The sequence below is a fragment of the Gymnoscopelus braueri genome (assembly GCF_963280865.1).
Source record: "Gymnoscopelus braueri genome assembly, chromosome: 2".
Classification (NCBI taxonomy): domain Eukaryota; kingdom Metazoa; phylum Chordata; class Actinopteri; order Myctophiformes; family Myctophidae; genus Gymnoscopelus; species Gymnoscopelus braueri.
The window spans coordinates 15,606,427-15,623,826 of record NC_137604.1 but is presented as its reverse complement, the minus strand read 5'-3'; the positions used below and the strand labels follow the sequence as shown (position 1 = coordinate 15,623,826).

The 17,400-nt window shown below is 44.0% G+C and overlaps 1 protein-coding gene across 4 annotated transcripts in view; it reads left to right on the top strand.

The window, feature by feature from the left end:
* kdm2aa (lysine (K)-specific demethylase 2Aa) overlaps positions 1 to 17,400 on the top strand; it is a 38,688-nt gene that overhangs the window by 12,686 nt on the left and 8,602 nt on the right. For all 4 annotated transcript variants that reach the window (XR_013934724.1, XR_013934725.1, XR_013934726.1 and 1 more), the window contains exons 6-20: positions 680 to 786; positions 957 to 1,050; positions 2,327 to 2,480; positions 2,976 to 3,091; positions 3,421 to 3,547; positions 4,374 to 4,615; positions 5,407 to 5,484; positions 7,259 to 7,386; positions 7,854 to 7,977; positions 8,338 to 8,466; positions 9,259 to 9,342; positions 11,777 to 11,806; positions 12,698 to 12,803; positions 13,324 to 13,667; positions 14,678 to 14,978. Coding sequence is in view for 1 of the 4 variants with exons in the window: in XM_080453258.1 (XP_080309384.1) it covers positions 680 to 786; positions 957 to 1,050; positions 2,327 to 2,480; positions 2,976 to 3,091; positions 3,421 to 3,547; positions 4,374 to 4,615; positions 5,407 to 5,484; positions 7,259 to 7,386; positions 7,854 to 7,977; positions 8,338 to 8,466; positions 9,259 to 9,342; positions 11,777 to 11,806; positions 12,698 to 12,803; positions 13,324 to 13,667; positions 14,678 to 14,978 (2,164 nt within the window). In the remaining 3 variants the exon portion in view is untranslated. The remainder of the gene's footprint in view (positions 1 to 679; positions 787 to 956; positions 1,051 to 2,326; positions 2,481 to 2,975; positions 3,092 to 3,420; positions 3,548 to 4,373; positions 4,616 to 5,406; positions 5,485 to 7,258; positions 7,387 to 7,853; positions 7,978 to 8,337; positions 8,467 to 9,258; positions 9,343 to 11,776; positions 11,807 to 12,697; positions 12,804 to 13,323; positions 13,668 to 14,677; positions 14,979 to 17,400) is intronic.

Sequence of the window (17,400 nt, the reverse complement as noted above, 5' to 3'; positions counted from 1 at the left end):
TATTAAATATTATTATTATTATTATTAATTCATGGTGTAGATCCTTTGAACCTTTTTCAAAAATAGCAAATGTATAAATTGATAAAGTGGTTAAAATGATTGTGATGATGTATTGTACACATTTTGCTGGGGAACCCCCCCAAGGACCCCACTTTGAGAACTTAACTTCTAGCTGATCTAGAAGCTCACAAGGCGTTGGAATGCATCACGTTGTTGTGAGCTTGTAGACTGGCCATTTTCTCCACATATTTGCCTATTGTTTCGTCTACCTGTTGACCTAAGACGTGCAAAATCAGTGTCATCTTTTAAATCTCTTCTGAAAACCCACCTCTTATGTTAAGTCCTTTTCTTAAATCTTCTTGCCATTTTGTGTTTTATTGATTATATCTGTGTGTGTGTCTATTTGACATGTTGTGGCTACTGTATGTCATTCACTGATCTTCTGTTGTAGTTTATCTCCAATGTTTATCATGTTGCTCTTTTACCCTGTTCTGTAAAACACTTTGTAACCATGTTTGGAAAAGCGCTATACACATAAATTCATTATCATTATCGTTATGTTTGCCGAATGTTCGCCTATTAAGAAATGCCCAGAATAGGGCTGCCATGCTCCCTACAGACACGTGTATGTTAACGCGCCAATCTGTCTCTCTCCTCCTTTTTTATTGGTGTGGTGTAGGTGGATCAGATCGACTGGGTGGACAACATGTGGCCCCGTCACCTGAAAGAGCGACAGAGAGACTCCACTAACTCCATCACAGACATGCAGTACCCCAAAGTACAGAAGTAAGAAGACGCAATCCCCGTCCATTTTTAACAGAGTTGCAATTCCATTTTCACTTACAATTCCATTTACACATCGTTTAACACATTTTTCCATTTGTACACTCTCTGAGTTAAATGAACACTGGGGATTTTACAGCTCTGTTTATGTGTGTGTCTCTTTGTGTCTTCAGGTACTGTCTAATGAGTGTTCAGGGATGTTACACGGACTTCCACATTGATTTCGGAGGGACGTCCGTCTGGTACCACATACTAAGTGGATGCAAGGTGGGTGGAGTCACACTTGTGGAAGCCTATCAAATTCGCCATTCAAATTCATTCAGCATAAATATTACCACGGTCTTTCATATCTTAAGGATACTAGAACCATCTTCTCCTCCACACAGCCTGACTGCGTATTACGACAGATATTCATCACATTTCAGTTAATTTAAAGGTAGGGTAAGTGATATTTTTGGGTTAAAACAAAAAGTATTTTGTTAAAAGGTTAAAATACTATATTCTGATAGTAATCATTGCTATAGAGTGTTTTTTCAGTAACAGGAGTCTCCCTGTCTCTCCAGCTCTTTAATAAACAGAAAATAAATGTTTCGGCAGGTGTCAAATCTCAGCCAATCAGGAGAAAGTACCCATTTTTAAGCTTAATTTGTTGTGTTCCAGTTCCAATTTTGTCTGCTCATTTCTTAGTGTCATCACTTCCAATTTCACTTGTTTAATCTGTATCCTGATTGAGTTCTCTGTCCTGGTTGGATAAAATTGGAAATTAAACTGAAACTGAAACGAAAATGCATTTTGTGTTCAAACACTCTATAGCGATGAGTACGGTACTATCAGAATATAGAGCTATTTAACACTTATTTTAACCAAAGCAAATCACTTACCCTACCTTTAACTTTTTATTTAATTTTATAGTGCACAAGTTGTACCGTGACACTGTACATATACGTAGAGTAGGTCAAGACCGTACTCTTACAGGCACGCAACAATTCCCCCATGAGCAAGCACTTTGGTGACGGCGGAAGCTGGCAAGGAAAAACGTTCCTTTTAACAGAAAGAAACCTTGAACAGAACCTGCCTCTAGGTGGGTGGCCATTAGAGTCGGCCGTTGTTAAACCTACTGAGATTGACCAATCTGCTCCCTGTGAGATCACCAATGCCCGAACGATGCCGTCAGGGCCCGGGGGGCGGTACAGGAGCGGTGCCTAATTTATGCTAGCCTGGCATCGCCAAACTAATGATTTCGCTCTGGCAGATCCGTCTGGTTTCCAGGCTACATTTAGGCTTGTGTAACAGAGTGGTTCAGAGCCTCTGCCTGATGAGTAAAAGCCTATTATCCCACCCGGCAAAGGCTGGCTAGTGGATAATAATGAAGTAAGCGTTGCTGTTTCTGTAGCTTGAGGCAGCACATGGTAGTGCGACGGTGTTGCTTGCCAAAAAGAGCAGATCTACAAGCTAATCCACAGTGTATGGGCTGCTTTGTAGAGAGAGAGAGAGGGAGAGACTCAGGTGTTCAGTGGTGTGATGGTGTGGTTGTGGTCCTCAGGTGTTCTGGCTGATCCCCCCCAACCCCCAGAACCTGGAGCTGTACGAGCACTGGGTGCTGTCAGGGAAGCAGGGGGACATCTTCCTGGGAGACCGGGCGTCAGACTGCCAGAGGATAGAACTGAAGCAGGGCTTCACCTTCATCATTCCTTCAGGTGAACACACACACACACACACACACACACACACACACACACACACACACACACACACACACACACACACACACACACACACACACACACACACACACACACACGCTTACTTGCTTATGGTTGTCCATCGAATCCGATGATGACGTCCACTTCTATCGGTGAGTTATTTGGTGGCTGAATAGCCCTATCCTGGACCCACAGGTTGGACATGTATATGTGGTGGTAGTGGCAAAGGCAAGCGTAGGTGTGTTCTCCCGAGTGTCCTCAAATAAAATGTTCCTTCCTCCAAATGTAAATTGTTCCTCGTACAAATTAATGTCACCAAATCTGAAGGCTTTTCATTGGTCCACATTGTGTTTGTGTGGTTATTTTTGTAACCACTATTCTCTGTTGATATGAGAGAGGTGTGTCACTAATACACCGGTACAGTCCTTCAACGTGTGTGTGTGTGTGTGTGTGTGTGTGTGTGTGTGTGTGTGTGTGTGTGTGTCTCAGGTTGGATCCATGCAGTGTACACCCCTGTGGACACCATTGTGTTTGGAGGAAACTTCCTTCACAGCTTCAACGTCCCCATGCAGCTCAACATCTGCAACATCGAAGACCGCACGCGGGTTAGAGCACACACACACACACACACACACACACACACACACACACACACACATGCAATTTCGCATAGGATGGACAAAAGACATAAAACATAATGCTTAGTTTTTACTCCGAAAATAGGTGATCTACAGGCTCAAAACGCGTTGCTGTGTGATCTGTTTTGAGCTTGTAGATAATAATTTATTTTTGTCAAGCAACAGTCTTAGGAACTAGTATAAAGTATAAAGATTATGTTGTTGATGTGGTTAATGCTGTGGTGTCTGTTTGTTTGTGCCAGGTACCATTTAAATTGCTGTGGTTAATGGTATGTGTGTGTGTGTGTTTGGACCAGGTACCAGTGAAGTTCCGGTATCCCTTCTACTATGAGATGTGCTGGTACGTGTTGGAGCGCTACGTCTTCAGCATCACCAAAACCTCCTACCTCACACCAGAGTTCCAGAAACACTCCCTCGGCATTGGTACACACACACACACACACACACACACACACACACACACACACACAGTAAGGGCTATAGAAAAATCAAGCTGGAAACATTCCCATGAAGTGATGGAAGTGAAAATGCACGATTGTCGTGCCTGAACGTTTGCATTGCTGCCTGCTGACATGCTTGCATGTAACACTGGCATATGCACTAGGGGGCAGTGTTGCATTTTCCAAACTAGAATGTATAGGAAACCAGTAAATGTCACCAGTAAAACACCTTGCAAATTGCTGTGTTTACAAGCAACATTGATTCCATATTTATGTTCCCCAAAATAGTTGAAAGTTATACTGATATCTGTGTGTTTTTATTTATTTATTATTTTGTGATAGATTGTGGCTTGGCTCAAATACTTGCTAAGTTACAACAATACATATTAATTTAGAACCGTGTAAAGAATTCTAGGCCAAAGCCGTGCAGTGTATCTGGAAACATCACATTGTGTATTAAAATATGAATGTTGGAGTTCAGTAACTTGGCCACACAGTAAAATCCTACGGTTAAATCCTCAGTTAATGTAACACATTTGATGTGCAGCCCTTAGTTTCATTAAAAGTAATCTGGAAACCCATTCGGTAAACATTAAAAGAAGGAAAGAAAACTAAACGTTTTTGTTTAAAACGGGAACTTGGTTTGGCTCCTCCCCTTGCATAGTCAACTTCCTCCCGGGTGCTTCTGTGTTTGTTCCTACTAACAACAACATTACATGTTTAAGGCAGTGGTGCTGACAGATTCTGCTGTTGAGCAGAATCTGTCTTGAGCAATTAGATTAAAGGTAACCCCAGGTTCTTTGCTACAGGTCTGAAGAAGCCTCTTCCGTCGGAATCTGCGTCTGGTGAGGTGAAGGAAGAGGAGGAAGAGGAGGAGCTGAGCACTGCTGATGCAGAGCTGCCCGCTAAGCCTGGGGTCAAAGTTCAACTGACACCCTACGAACTGGAGGGTCTGTGGAACCTGCTGAGAAAGCTGGAGTCTCTGCCCTCCAATAAGAAATGTGTCCCTGCAGGAATACACAACGCTCCTGCACTGCTCACACATGTCAAGGTACCACATGGACAACCTGTGTATACTTGCATTACTATACTTGTGAGGACCAAACGTCCCCATAGGTATAGCAGAATTTGAAAGACTGACATTTTGAGGACAATCTTTCTGGAGAAATGGTTGTTTTATGGCAAAAACAGACTGTTAGAGATAGGTTTACAATTAGGTAATGATTCAGGTTTGGGTTAGTGTTAGGGTAGTAGTTTTCCCTATTTCACACTTAATTGTGCGGCAATATCACACACCAAAAAATAGCCGATCTAGAAGCACATTGTGAGCATGTAGCTCGGCAGTTTTTTTTAGCTATTTTGAATTAAGTTGATTAGTCCTACAAGCTCACTACGAGCTTATAGATTCGCTACTTTCACTATTCGTTGTACGATTGTGTGTGTTGGATTTTAGCTATATATCGTGTCTGTCAGGTGGAAACCTCATACGTCCAAAACAGATACCTTTCAGGAAATTCAAAAGTATCACTTTTGTCTTGTGTGATGCTGTAGTATGATCAAGTAGGGCATTAATGTATGAAAAAGCACAATGTTAGAATATGGAGACAGGAGGTTTCTGCCCGACAGCAACGATGTAGGGCTGTAAAGGGGAAGCAACAGAGCGATGCAGGGGACATGAGTTTAATCAGTTATAATTAGATTTCAGGAATGAGTACCGGTATTTGTATTCAATATGCTCATATTGAATGCAAGAACATATCTCCTACTGGAGAACTTGACATACTTTATGGACAGACCACAGTTCTAACCATCTCCTCTTCCTCCTGGACCTCTCTCCTCCAGGCGTTGCTGAAGGAACACGCCAATGACAACGCCAAGCTGTCCTACACGGGGAAACCCCTCATCACATGGCCCAAGAGGGTGAGCAGCATAGTCCTTATGTTATATAAATAATCCAAATCATCATAACCCTTGTGCTGGTGATGATATTAACTCATTCAGTGCCACTCGACGTCTAAGACGTCCGTTGTATCATAAGCCCTGTGCCACTGGACGTCTAAGACGTCAAAAAAAAAATCATGGGGGGGGGGGAAATGTTCAGAACCCAAGATATCATGATTTGAAAATGTTCTGCTCCATTCACTTCTTGTTTAACTTCTTACTGAAAAAGGCTGTATCTCGGCTCCTAAGCACTTTTTTTTAACAATGAATTTTGGCTCTGGCACTCAGAGCCAAACTGCCAGAAATAAGTCAGGCACTGAATGGGTTAAAGGTGCTTTGTTTAAGTCATATATTTTTGTTAAAATAAGTGTTGGCTAGCTCTATATTCTGATAGTAATCATTGCTATATAGTGTTTGTTCGGTCTCCCCGTCTGTCATAACATACACAGTATGTTCAGGTCGGGATACCAATTTCATCCAATCAGGAAAGGGAACTCGTACAGCACACAGGATTAAACCAGTTAAATTGTACGTTACCAAAACAAAAAAGATGAGCATGCAACATTGGAATTGGAACAATATAAATGTGAGGCTGATAAATGGGTTATCTTTCCAGATTTAATACAATGTGTAAGCCACCTGAAAGTGTATTTTCTGACTGTTCAGTAACAGGGATCTCCCTGTCTCTCCAGCGTTTTAGTAAACAAACACTCTATAACAATGATCACTATCAGAATATAGGTTTTAACCAAAAAAATCCACCTTTAATAACCTAACAAACGCACCCACAAAATGAAAACAGTGCACTAACATCTTGATAGTCACCTTGACCTTTGACCTCTTAGACCCAACACTTACAGTATCTCTTCAGGGTAACCCTACTGATGATTCCCACTACGTTTCATGAAAACCTGCCTAGGGCTGGGCAATACTGTACATCCCTTATCAGACAACATCACACTGTATGCGCACGCAGGCTGGCGTCAAAAGAACCCGACTGCTCATAAGATGCAATGGAAAAGTGGTCAAGGCACACTCACGAGTGAAAATGCATTCCATCAAACTTTCAGGCTTAGGATGTTTACTGTGAAATCTCCCTCTTGAAATATAATTATACTCCTTGGTTTCTGTTGTGTGTAAAAAGATAATAGGATTCTCAAACCAATTGTCCTCAAAACCCCACCTTCTGTCATTGATTGTTAATTATGTTGATTAGTAACAGGTGTTTTGAGTGAGTCAGAGTCAGTCAGAGTAAACAGTCAGGGTGGAAGCAAACGGTTTTCTTACTGCACACACTTTTTTGTTGCCTATGTATTGCCTATTTTTTTTTTTTAATTTGTTACAATCGTCTGGAGTGGTTTCTGTCTAGTATAAGAAGACAAACCATTGGAACTACATTCAGCGAGCGAGTAAGACACAACAGCTCCACTGGACAATTTAAACCTGGTTTTGATATTTTTATATAAATATAAGTGTAATTGCCCAGCCCTACCATCCACGCTAGATTTTGACCTTACAATTTAGGCATTTAGTAGACTCTCCTAATCCAGAGCGATTTACAGTAAGCAAGGAAACCACAAGGTAATACATCAAATGCATAGAAACATCAAATGAATATAAATAGTAAAATAGGAACCAATAACCTATCATCAGTCTAAGCAGTATCTATGATCTGTACATTGAACTGTAACCTTGTTTGGGACCGTGACTGTTGATGTTTAATACTAACACTAGCAGTCCTCTCCTCCTCCAGCCATCGTGGTACCAGCCTCCCCCTCCTCCTCCTCCCCCTCCTCGGCCTAAACTGGCCACGACCCCAGTCATCCCACGACCACAGAAACCAGCCTCCTCCATGTCGGTGCTGAGGAGACGCAGAGTCCGGTAACCACACACACTCACGCACACTCTCACGCACTCGTACACATTTTTGTATTTCTTCAGCTTATCAACAAGCTCACAATGCTTCACATCGCCTATAACCTAAAACATGTCCAAAATAGGAATGCCAGGTTGAAAGTGTTTAAAATACATACTGTTAGGGTGTAGAATGTGCCTCTGTATTCAAAAATCTGTGCGCACAAACCATTGATAACAGTATTAAAAAAAAGAGAGAAATACATACCTTATTAGAATAGAATACATACCTTTTTGTATAGTTAGCATGCTGTATATTGCAATTATAATGCAGGTTGTCACAAAATCTGAAGTCACACCTACTTGTCTCATGGCACGGTTGTGTGTCTCGGCACTCTGTTTAAGAACCACTGATATAACTGCATACAGTGACTTTGTAGATAGTGCTTTCCACCTGTGATTTCACGTTTGCTTGTGTTTTTGTTTGCATTAAGCTGTAAGCGATGTGAGGCGTGCATGAGGACAGAGTGCGGGGACTGTAACTTCTGCAGGGACATGAAGAAGTTCGGCGGACCGGGGAAGCTCAAACAGACCTGTGTCCTGCGCCAATGTCTCGCTGTGAGTGTCTGGCCTTGTGTTTTATGTCATTTTCTAATTTGACTTTACAGCGATCCGTCACTTATTGTAACCCATCTTGTATGGTAGAGTACGTTAACACAATATGACTACTGGAGGTCCTCCCTACTCTTCCACTGAGACATTTAGACCCTGGTTGACAAGTAGTACTGCCTGATCCTCTTAAGCACAATATCTCTCCGGGGCACGTGGGCATTCCTTATAACATTGCATGGATTTACAACCCCCCCCCCCCCCCATTAAATCCAACCCTGCCTCCACACGGCAGTTAAATGAGCCTTAACATAGAGTGTTTATGATGGACATTTGAACGGAATATGTGGTGTGTTGTTGTCCTGTCAGCCTGGCCTGCCCCTGTCAGCGGTGTGTGAGATCTGTAAGGAGCCCAACCAGGAGGAGGCAGGAGACGCTGCCTTCACGCTGATGGAATGCTCCAACTGTGCCCAGATTGTCCATCCTGGCTGTCTCACGGTGGGTAATAATTGTGTGTGGGTAACACACACACACACACACACACACACACACACACACACACACACACTGCAGATATTGCATTGTGAGCTTGTAAATTAGCTATTTTAGCTATTTTCAAGAACTATTATGTTTGCAAACATTTGAAAGCCTTTGACAATAAAGACATGCCCCCAAAATAAGAAGGCCAGGTTTTGAAAGTGGTTGAACTTGCAAAATAATCTTAAGAATTATTATTTATTCTTTTCCATTTTCCTCCCCTTGGTGCCGACTGGCATCGAAAACCTGTGTCAAATAAATCAAAAAAGTAATCGAATATCATTCAGTTACTTTTAATCATTATGTAATCATTATGTAAATAATCAATAGTTGCAGACCTATTGGAATGTTTTCCTCTTCCTGTCCCTTTTAACCCATTAAAACCAGGAAAGCATCTCTGTCATTTTAGATTTTAGCTACAGTAGATGTCGTCTCTTGTCGGGTGGAAATCTCATATGTCCAAAACTGTTCCTTTTTCAGGATTCAAATAAAAAAAATCTACAAGCTCAAATCAAGCTTGCGGATCTGCTACTTTTGATGCTTTTGTGCAACACTGTGTATGATCAAGAAGGACGTTTATTTACGAGAAAACACAAAAAGTTAGAATATGGGGATGAGTGTTTCTGCCCGACAGCAACCATATATAGCAACATCGTTTTTTTTCTTCAGAAAACTGTTAGGATTTAGAAGGCATTCGTAGAATCGACCGCAGACCTAAATAGGTTAAAAGTAATTTCCTGTGTCTCTGTGCAGGTTCAAGGTGATGGGGTGGTGAATAAAGACTTGCCCAGCTGCTGGGAGTGTCCTAAGTGTGTTCAAGGAATCACTGACCCCGAGGTACGTAACCACCTCATGTTGATGACAAACACACTCACACGTGTGTTTGGAACCCCAGGAAGAGTAGCTGCTACCTTTGGTGGCAGCTACTGGGGATCCAACTAAAGAAGTGCGCGTACGTACAATGTTTGTCAGGCAGCCATTTACTCACACAAAACGCTTTGTGTTTCTTTCAAATGAGGGAAAACATGCTAACATACCAGACGCACAAACTCACATGATTTCTGTATCTCGGTATGCATGCGTCCTAACTGTGTGTTTGAAACTAACAGATATAATGTTTCCCGTCTGACTTTTGTATTGTTTGTTTTATTCTTTGGTATTTGTTCTGGTTTTATATTTTATTTTGGGATTTGGATTCTACTATTTATTTTTTCATGATCCCCCCCACCTCTCTTTGTCTGATTTTCATTTGATTTTGTTTATTTGGGATTTACTTTTTTTATTTTATTTTCTATTTTTTCTATTCTTTTCCATTTTCCTTTGCTCATTGTTTGTACATGTGAATGTAACCGGTCAGTCATCGGGCAGTGATGAGTCGTTGGTGGTCAGCCCCCACCACCACCAGCACCAGCAGCCTCAGCATCAACTCCGTCCCCACGGCCCCTTGCTCCTCAGGCTGGGCCCCGGGCCCTCGTCTGCCGTGGGGGTCCCCGGAGGCTCCCAGCAGGACGGGGAGGTGGTCCGCTGTGGGTTCCTCCCTCCACCTCCTCCTCCCCCTCTTCCCTCCTGCTCCTCCTCCTCACTCCTATTGGTGGCGGCCCCTCTGCCCTCTCAGCCTATCAGCTCGAGACTGGTGAGAGGCCCCGCCTACTCTCCGTTACATCCATCCGTACATTTTGCGTGTTCTGTTCCCCCGCTATTTTTATTTTTTCTCCCGCGACTTCCCCCAGTTTCCAAGAGAAGAGGCTCCATTCTTTATTTAAATGGCTCAACTTACTGACATCTAACCGACAGTGAATTGACGCTGTAACGTTGAAAATTTGAGTGTAAGGCCAGAAACGTCTTCCCTTGGAATGTTATAGGTGCTGTTAGAAAGTTAAAGCTATATTCTGATAGTAATCCTTGTGTTTGTTCAGTAACAGGGGTCCCCCCCCCCCCACCTCTTTTAGTAAACAGAAGATTCATTTTCTGATGAGATGCCAATTTTCATCCAATATTGAGGAACACAGGCGTACATAACTGCTGAAATGTTCATTGCAGAAGGATGAAACTGATTGCATTTGAAGCTTGTCTTATCAGGTCATTTCACTTCCCTGCATCACTGTTTGCTTGGTAATATTAACATCGAAGTGGCCATTTCACGGTTCTACTTTGCACAGTTCTAGGTTGCCATTGTTGGGGATTGGGCCATTTCTTTAAGTATACATGTCAAGCGCCTTGTCTCTGCCCACAAACATTGACCTGAACCTCCTGAGTTGGTCGGAGTTCTACAACCTCTGAAGCTTGGAAAACGGTCACCGTCACTGTTTGCTCAGTGATTTCTCCCTTCAACGGCTTCTTGTTGTGACTCCATCGCTGCGCGTCCATCCGCTTGCTGTTGCTACCGTTCGCCATATTGTTTTCCCCAGGATGGTTGGGTTGGAGCAGCGCTTGTTTTTGTGAACCTCAATATCCTTAAATCACTTGACAAGGCAGGCGCACCGACAGTGTGGCGTTGAGGCTCGTGAGCCGTGCCCAGTGTGCTAGGCGAGTGAGTTCCCATGGCAAGCAGTGCGCCGTCTGAGTTGGCAAGCCGTGGTGGACGGAATAGTTTATCACGTGAAGCAAAAACAAGCGCTCCCTTCCTCCTGTCTCCCCCCCCCCCCCCCCCCCCCCCCAGTCATCTTGGGGAAAACAACATGGCCTGCCGATCATTGGCTCTCCCATCACAGTGCTGATTGACTGACTGGCTGGCTGTCTGTCTGAGAGTGAGGAAGAGGGGGAGGATGAAGGAGAGAGAGGGATCCACACGTGAGGTTTCTAAAGGAACCTAACGGCGGCTCATCCATGCGTGGTCGGGTGTTCTTGTGTTTGCAGCAGTCATATGTACGTGTGTGTGTGTTACGTGTCCCAAAAGATGCACTGTCACACAAGTCTTTACCAGAGAGCCCTGGGATCTTCTCACTAATGGCTGTTTTCCACTACAATAACTAAGTGAACTGAACCGTGCCGTGAAGCGTATTGCGTGTGTTCTGGATTTGTTTCCACATGCTACGACTCGGTTTCCCATAAACGACCGACAGAACGATCGTTATATATATATAATAGAAATGTAAACAAAAACACAAAAACTTCTCAGAACTTCACGGGTTCTGTAAAGTTTAAGTTTATGGAAGGTTCAGGGTTAACCCTTCGTAGTGGAAAAGAGCCAAGGTGCCCAGAAAGGCTTTTCCCCCCCATGTCTCCTGTGTCCTGTACATTTCTCTCACTGAGATGTTTTCTCTCCTCATAGCCGCCTAAAGGAGAAAAGGTGTTACCAGGGGTAAGTTAAGACCATTAATTACTGAAGCCCTACATATTTTGTTGACGATGAATAGCAAACACGTCTCATCGCGACAACGTTGTGAGCTTATGTTTTTTTGCAATTTGTTTTAACATTTAAAAAAGTCACATATTTTGAAATGTTTAAAACCTATGAAGAAGAAACGAGTGGAGGTACATTTGGCGCTGATCAGTCCAGCATTTTGTGAGATTATCTCCAAACACAGACAGGATCAACAGACCTTCTTCTAGATGAGCGTCTGTCATCTCTGAGGAGTAAAAATAGCCCCTGGAAACCAAGGTTAATGTGGTTGGTTAACTGATGAACTTGTAGCCAAGAAAATGTGTCATTTATATAGTTCACTCATTCAGTGCCACTCATCATAAGCCCTGATTTGAAAATGTTCTGCTCCATTCACTTCTTGTTTAACTTCTTACTGAAAAGGGCTCCTAAGCACTTTTTTTTTACAATGAATTTTGGCTCTGGCACTCGGAGCCAAACTGCCAGAAATAAGTCAGGCACTGAATGAGTTAATGAGCAGCAATTTATTTTAAGTTTATTTAACCATTAAAACCGGGAAAGCATCTGTGTCATTTTAGTGTTGGCTATTCAAAAATAGCAGACATAAAAGTACATTGTACAGCTGCTACTTTTGAACATTTTTGAAAAATCTTGAAGGAACTACTGGTTTAGAAGGCATTTGTAGAATCCGCCTCAGGTCTTAATGGGTTAAGCGACTTAACATATAGACCACAACCCCCCCCCCCCCAATCTTCTTGCTGTCGGGGGGAACCTTGTATGTTCAAAAACTGTTATTTTTCCTTCCCTCATCTCCTTCCCTCATCTCCCAACTTCCACCCTGCCCCTCCTTCCCTTTCGCCTGGTCTTCAGAAGCGGAAGTCCTCCTCCCTGTTGGACTCGCGCATCGCCAAGATCTTCCGACGCCACAGACACAGCCGAGACGAGGACGACTCTGCCAGCGACGAAGACGACGAAGGTTTGTGGTCCATTCCTCCGTTTTAGAGAGATTGAATATGTGGGGGGATTCTAATGGGATTTTGAAAGTGGGATCTGTGAGATTCCTTTTAGTTTAGGTTTGTCCTGGTCTGATGGGACAAATGAAAAAGCTCACAATGCGTCGCATCGCAAGCTTGTAGATCGGCTATTTTCAAAAGGGCGAAATGTATGTAGGGCTGAAGTGGGTAATGTATGTTTTGTAATAATCAAAATCTACAAAGTAACAAGTAACTAAAGTTTTCAAATAATTGTAGTGGAATAAAAGTACAATATTTGTCTCTGAGATGTAATGGAGTAGCAGTAAAAGTAGAAAATTGGAAGTGCTCCAGTAAAGTAAAAAATACTTCAAAATTGTACTTAAGTACAGTACTTGAGTACATGTTACTTTACCCCACTGCTCGTGACAATCTTTCTGTCATTGTCCCTTTTCTTCCCCCTTCTCTGCTGTCCCCACCTCCCTGTCTGTACGTCCGTCCATCCTTCACCCTCCTCCCCCGCAGCCTCTCGGAGGAGGAAGCTGGCCCTGCGCGGCCGCGGCGTCAGGAGGGGCTACGGCGCCAACAGGAGGGGCGGGCTGCTGCGGGGAGCCTCCGCCCACAGAGGGAGCCGAGGCGGCGGCATGGCTCCCGGCTCCTCCTCCTCCCTCATGAAGCTGAAGCGCGGCGGCATGGGGATGAGGGGAGGAGAGAGGGAGGGCGGGCGGCGGGGCCGCGGCGTCAGGCTGCGAGGAGGAGGCTCCCGCGTGCAGCGGAGGTGCGACGACTCGGAGGAGTCGGACGACGACGATGACATGGACGACGACGACGATGAGGATGACGATGAGGAAGACGAGGAGAGCGACGAGGTGGGGCATAGGCCCGTCGCAATTATTACATGATGATCGTCTGATGGCAATTAGTCGAGATAATCAGTTATTTTGCATAATTGTCATCCGTTTCCATTCATCTGTATGAAATCATCTGTTGGTCCGTGGCAGAAACCTCCTATCTCCATATTTCAAACTTTTTATGTTTCGTTGTAAATTACTTTGTCATACTAGAGTGTCGCACAAAAGTAGTGAAAAAAAACGATCTACAAGCTCACAACGCGCCGCAAGCTTGTAGATCGGCTATTTTCACTATTTTTGGAATGTTTTTAAAACGGTAATAAAAAAGGAATGGTTTTGGACATACAAGGTTTCCACCCGTCAACAACGATATCAAACTGGGGGTCCTTGACCTTTTTAAAAGTCCCACATCCACATTGGAGCCATGACGTGATTGCATTTCTTTATTCTGACTCCAGACCACACTCGCCGTGACCATTTTTATGTCATTGTCCCTTACTTCTCCTTTTTCCCTGTCCTTTCTCCATGTCCGTCCAATGCGTTGTTTACATCAGTCGTTCTCAAAGTGGGTTCAGGGGTCCTTGAGTGGGTTCCAGGGGGTCCCCAGCTAAATTAGTTAATATAGCATAAAAATCTGTTTAACCACTTTAACCCTATGTACTTTGGCTACTTGAAAAGCTTGTAGATTATGTTATTTTCACAAATAATAAAACAAAAACAATATATATATTTTTGAAACAACACAACACAAATCTTGTATGGGGGTCCCTGGCACAAGGGTCCGCAGCCAAATGCATAAACGTTTGAGAACCACTGGTTTACATTTTGTTTATTGTTTATTTTTTAAGCTTTCGCCGATAATGACGTGCCCAAAATTTGGATCGATTATTAATCAATTTTTGTATTAAATTATCTATCATTAATTTATATTATCTTCATAATTGATTAAATGGATTACTTTGATTAACTATTGCACCCTTACATCTAAATCCATAACGGTCCCATGATCTCCCATCCATCCCCTATAGGTGGGGAAGGAGCGGCTGCAGCACGGACGGAGGCGGAGGCGCCGGCGGCGCCACACGGACGAGGAGGACGAGGACAGCGAGGATCAGGAGTTCGACCCCGACGAGGACGAGATGGACACGCTGGAGGACGACGAAGAGGAGGACGAGGAGGAGGAGGACGAGGAGGACGGGGAGGAAGGACGCTGGGACTCTGACCCGGAGCCTCCCGTCCTGCTGGTGTCCGACCTGAACGATGACCTGCTGAGTGGATCCTACCTCACAGTCACGCTGCACCGCCCCCAGAAGGCCAAGAGGCAAGCAGGTACTGGAGGTCATTTTGTAGGATGCTTGTCTTCATTTTTTAAGGTTAAGGGGTCTAAGGTAGATGGACCCCTTAATGACGCTAGTATGTCGCAGGAACTTACCCCCAATCCACCCCTTGATGCTGAGTGCCAAGCAGAGAGGCATTGGGTTAGCCTGGGATCCAGCCTGATTCACTACGTTCGGCTGATTGTTTTTTCTTCTCAGTCTGTCCTATTTGACTCGTATTTCAATTACGTCGGCAAGTCAGGAAGTGACTCGAGTTTTACATTGGACACCACTGGTCCCGCCCCACAGACCAATTAGAAGCCGCGAGTTTTTTTCTCCCGTTTGTGCACGGAGATAGGAGGCTTTCCAGACTGTGTAGCGAGTGAGAAAAAAAATCTGCCGAACGTAGCGAAGCAGTCTGGATCCCAGGCTAGCATTGGGTACCATTTTTAAAAAAAAAGTTTTTGGTATGACTCGGCCGGGGATTGAACCCCAGCCTCCCAATCTCAGGGCGGACACTACAAGGCCATTGAGCTGATAATAATAATAAAATAAGTGCTTTTATACCAGTGGTTCTCAACTTCAGGTCCTGGGTCCAAATCGACCCTTACAGGTCTGTAACTCTTGAGTGTGTACAAATTGGTTCCATTTGTACACTCTCAAGAGTTAAATGAACAATTAACAGATTTCACAGTGTAGATTGGGGTCCCAGAGATGAAACATTTGATCAAATGGGTTCTGCTGCCTCATGCATATATACAACATGCGTATATTGTCCTTGTTACAGTGTTCCATGTTGAACCTGCTGTGAAAGCAAGTATCCATCTGGGAAAATAAAGTCTAATCTAACGCATATCAAACTGGTGATCCTTAGAATTAAAAAGGTTGAGAATCACTGCTATATACCTCAGCCGACCAACTAGATGCACTAGTTGCTAAACCTTCACAAAAGCCTGATAAGAGCGGTTTGAATCCACCGTGGTGCATCCGACCAAATCATGTCTAACGATTATAAAGATGTTCTTAGCCCATTAAAACCAGGAAAGCACCGGTGTCATTTTAGATTTATATACAGTATTAAAAAAATCAGAAAACTCTTACGGTGTGTTTTAACAGCGGGCGATCAGCGGGCGATCAGGATAGTATTTTCCGGAAGTGCATTATATGTCTATGAGAGCCGGCGACTACTGGCGATAGGGCGAAGTGGGCGGGGGTGCGATGAAAGATGAATTTTCTTTATCTTTTGGACGATGTCGCCCGGGATCGCCCGAGAGTCGCCCGCTGTTAAAACGTACTGTTAGGCTTTTGAACAGGGGTCTAGAACCGTGCACTGGCGGATCAAGTCAATACTGGGCCGGGGGGGCAGAGCGTGTGATTGGGCCCTCCCGAACCGACCCCCAAGTCACGCTTTAAAACAAACATACACATCCCTGCAACGGCAGGTTTTACAAGCTACTGCAGTTTTCTCTCAAAGACACAAAGTCAAAGCATTTGAGAGTTCAGCACCACGGTGAACGGCGGACCCTAGCCCTGGTCCAGAGCGTTACCGAGACTCGTTAACGCTCTGGACCAGGGCTAGGCGGACCCAATTCAACTAATGAATTCAAATGTGTAGAAGAATTGGCACGGCGGCCAAAAAGTCCAAGTACAAGTACTAATTCCTACTACTAGCCTCCAATTGAAGGGCTTGATATAAGCAGGCTAAGCGGCTATAGAGAACTTCAATTTACTAACATCACATTGTTGCAGACAGTGACAGTAACAGTACTGTAGACTACCTGTTAGTCTGGCTCCCTGACCCACATGAAGGTAACATTAGTAGAATGGATTAATCACTATAACGTCAGGCTGGAGTTACAACAGGTGGAGGATGAGAGCGAAAAAATATATATGCACCTAATTTGGATCAGACATTATTAGTATTTTTTCTGTCTTCACGTTTTTATCAATAAAAAAGGTGTTGCCACTGGGCCATTCCGTTTATGATTAGACTGATATCCTACATCGTTGACAACGCTGCAACGTGCAGCCAGCGGAACCCATTCACACACTGTTGACAAATGATTGATGATGACTTAGTAGGAATGGACCTTTTTGGGCAGCTGTTGATGTTGATTTTACGCAAAGTACATTTGGAGACAATGGAGGCTTTTATTGGTAAATGTGCATAGGCCCTCCACCTACTGATAGTTTAGGGGGTAAATGATGATGATGCTTTAAATGGGCCCGCTGCCTGCTGCTCCACATGCCGAGAGGAAGGGCCCGCAAAGTGCGACCAAGTAAAGGTCTGTGTGATCGTGACCTGACCACTGGAGGTCCTGGCCCCTGGAGCCCCCGGGCCTTACCTCCAGCTTCCCCTGACGCTCCGCCCCCTGAAGCCGTGGTTCTCAAAAGAAAATGGCAGACATACAAGCTCACAGCGCGTCACTTGTGCC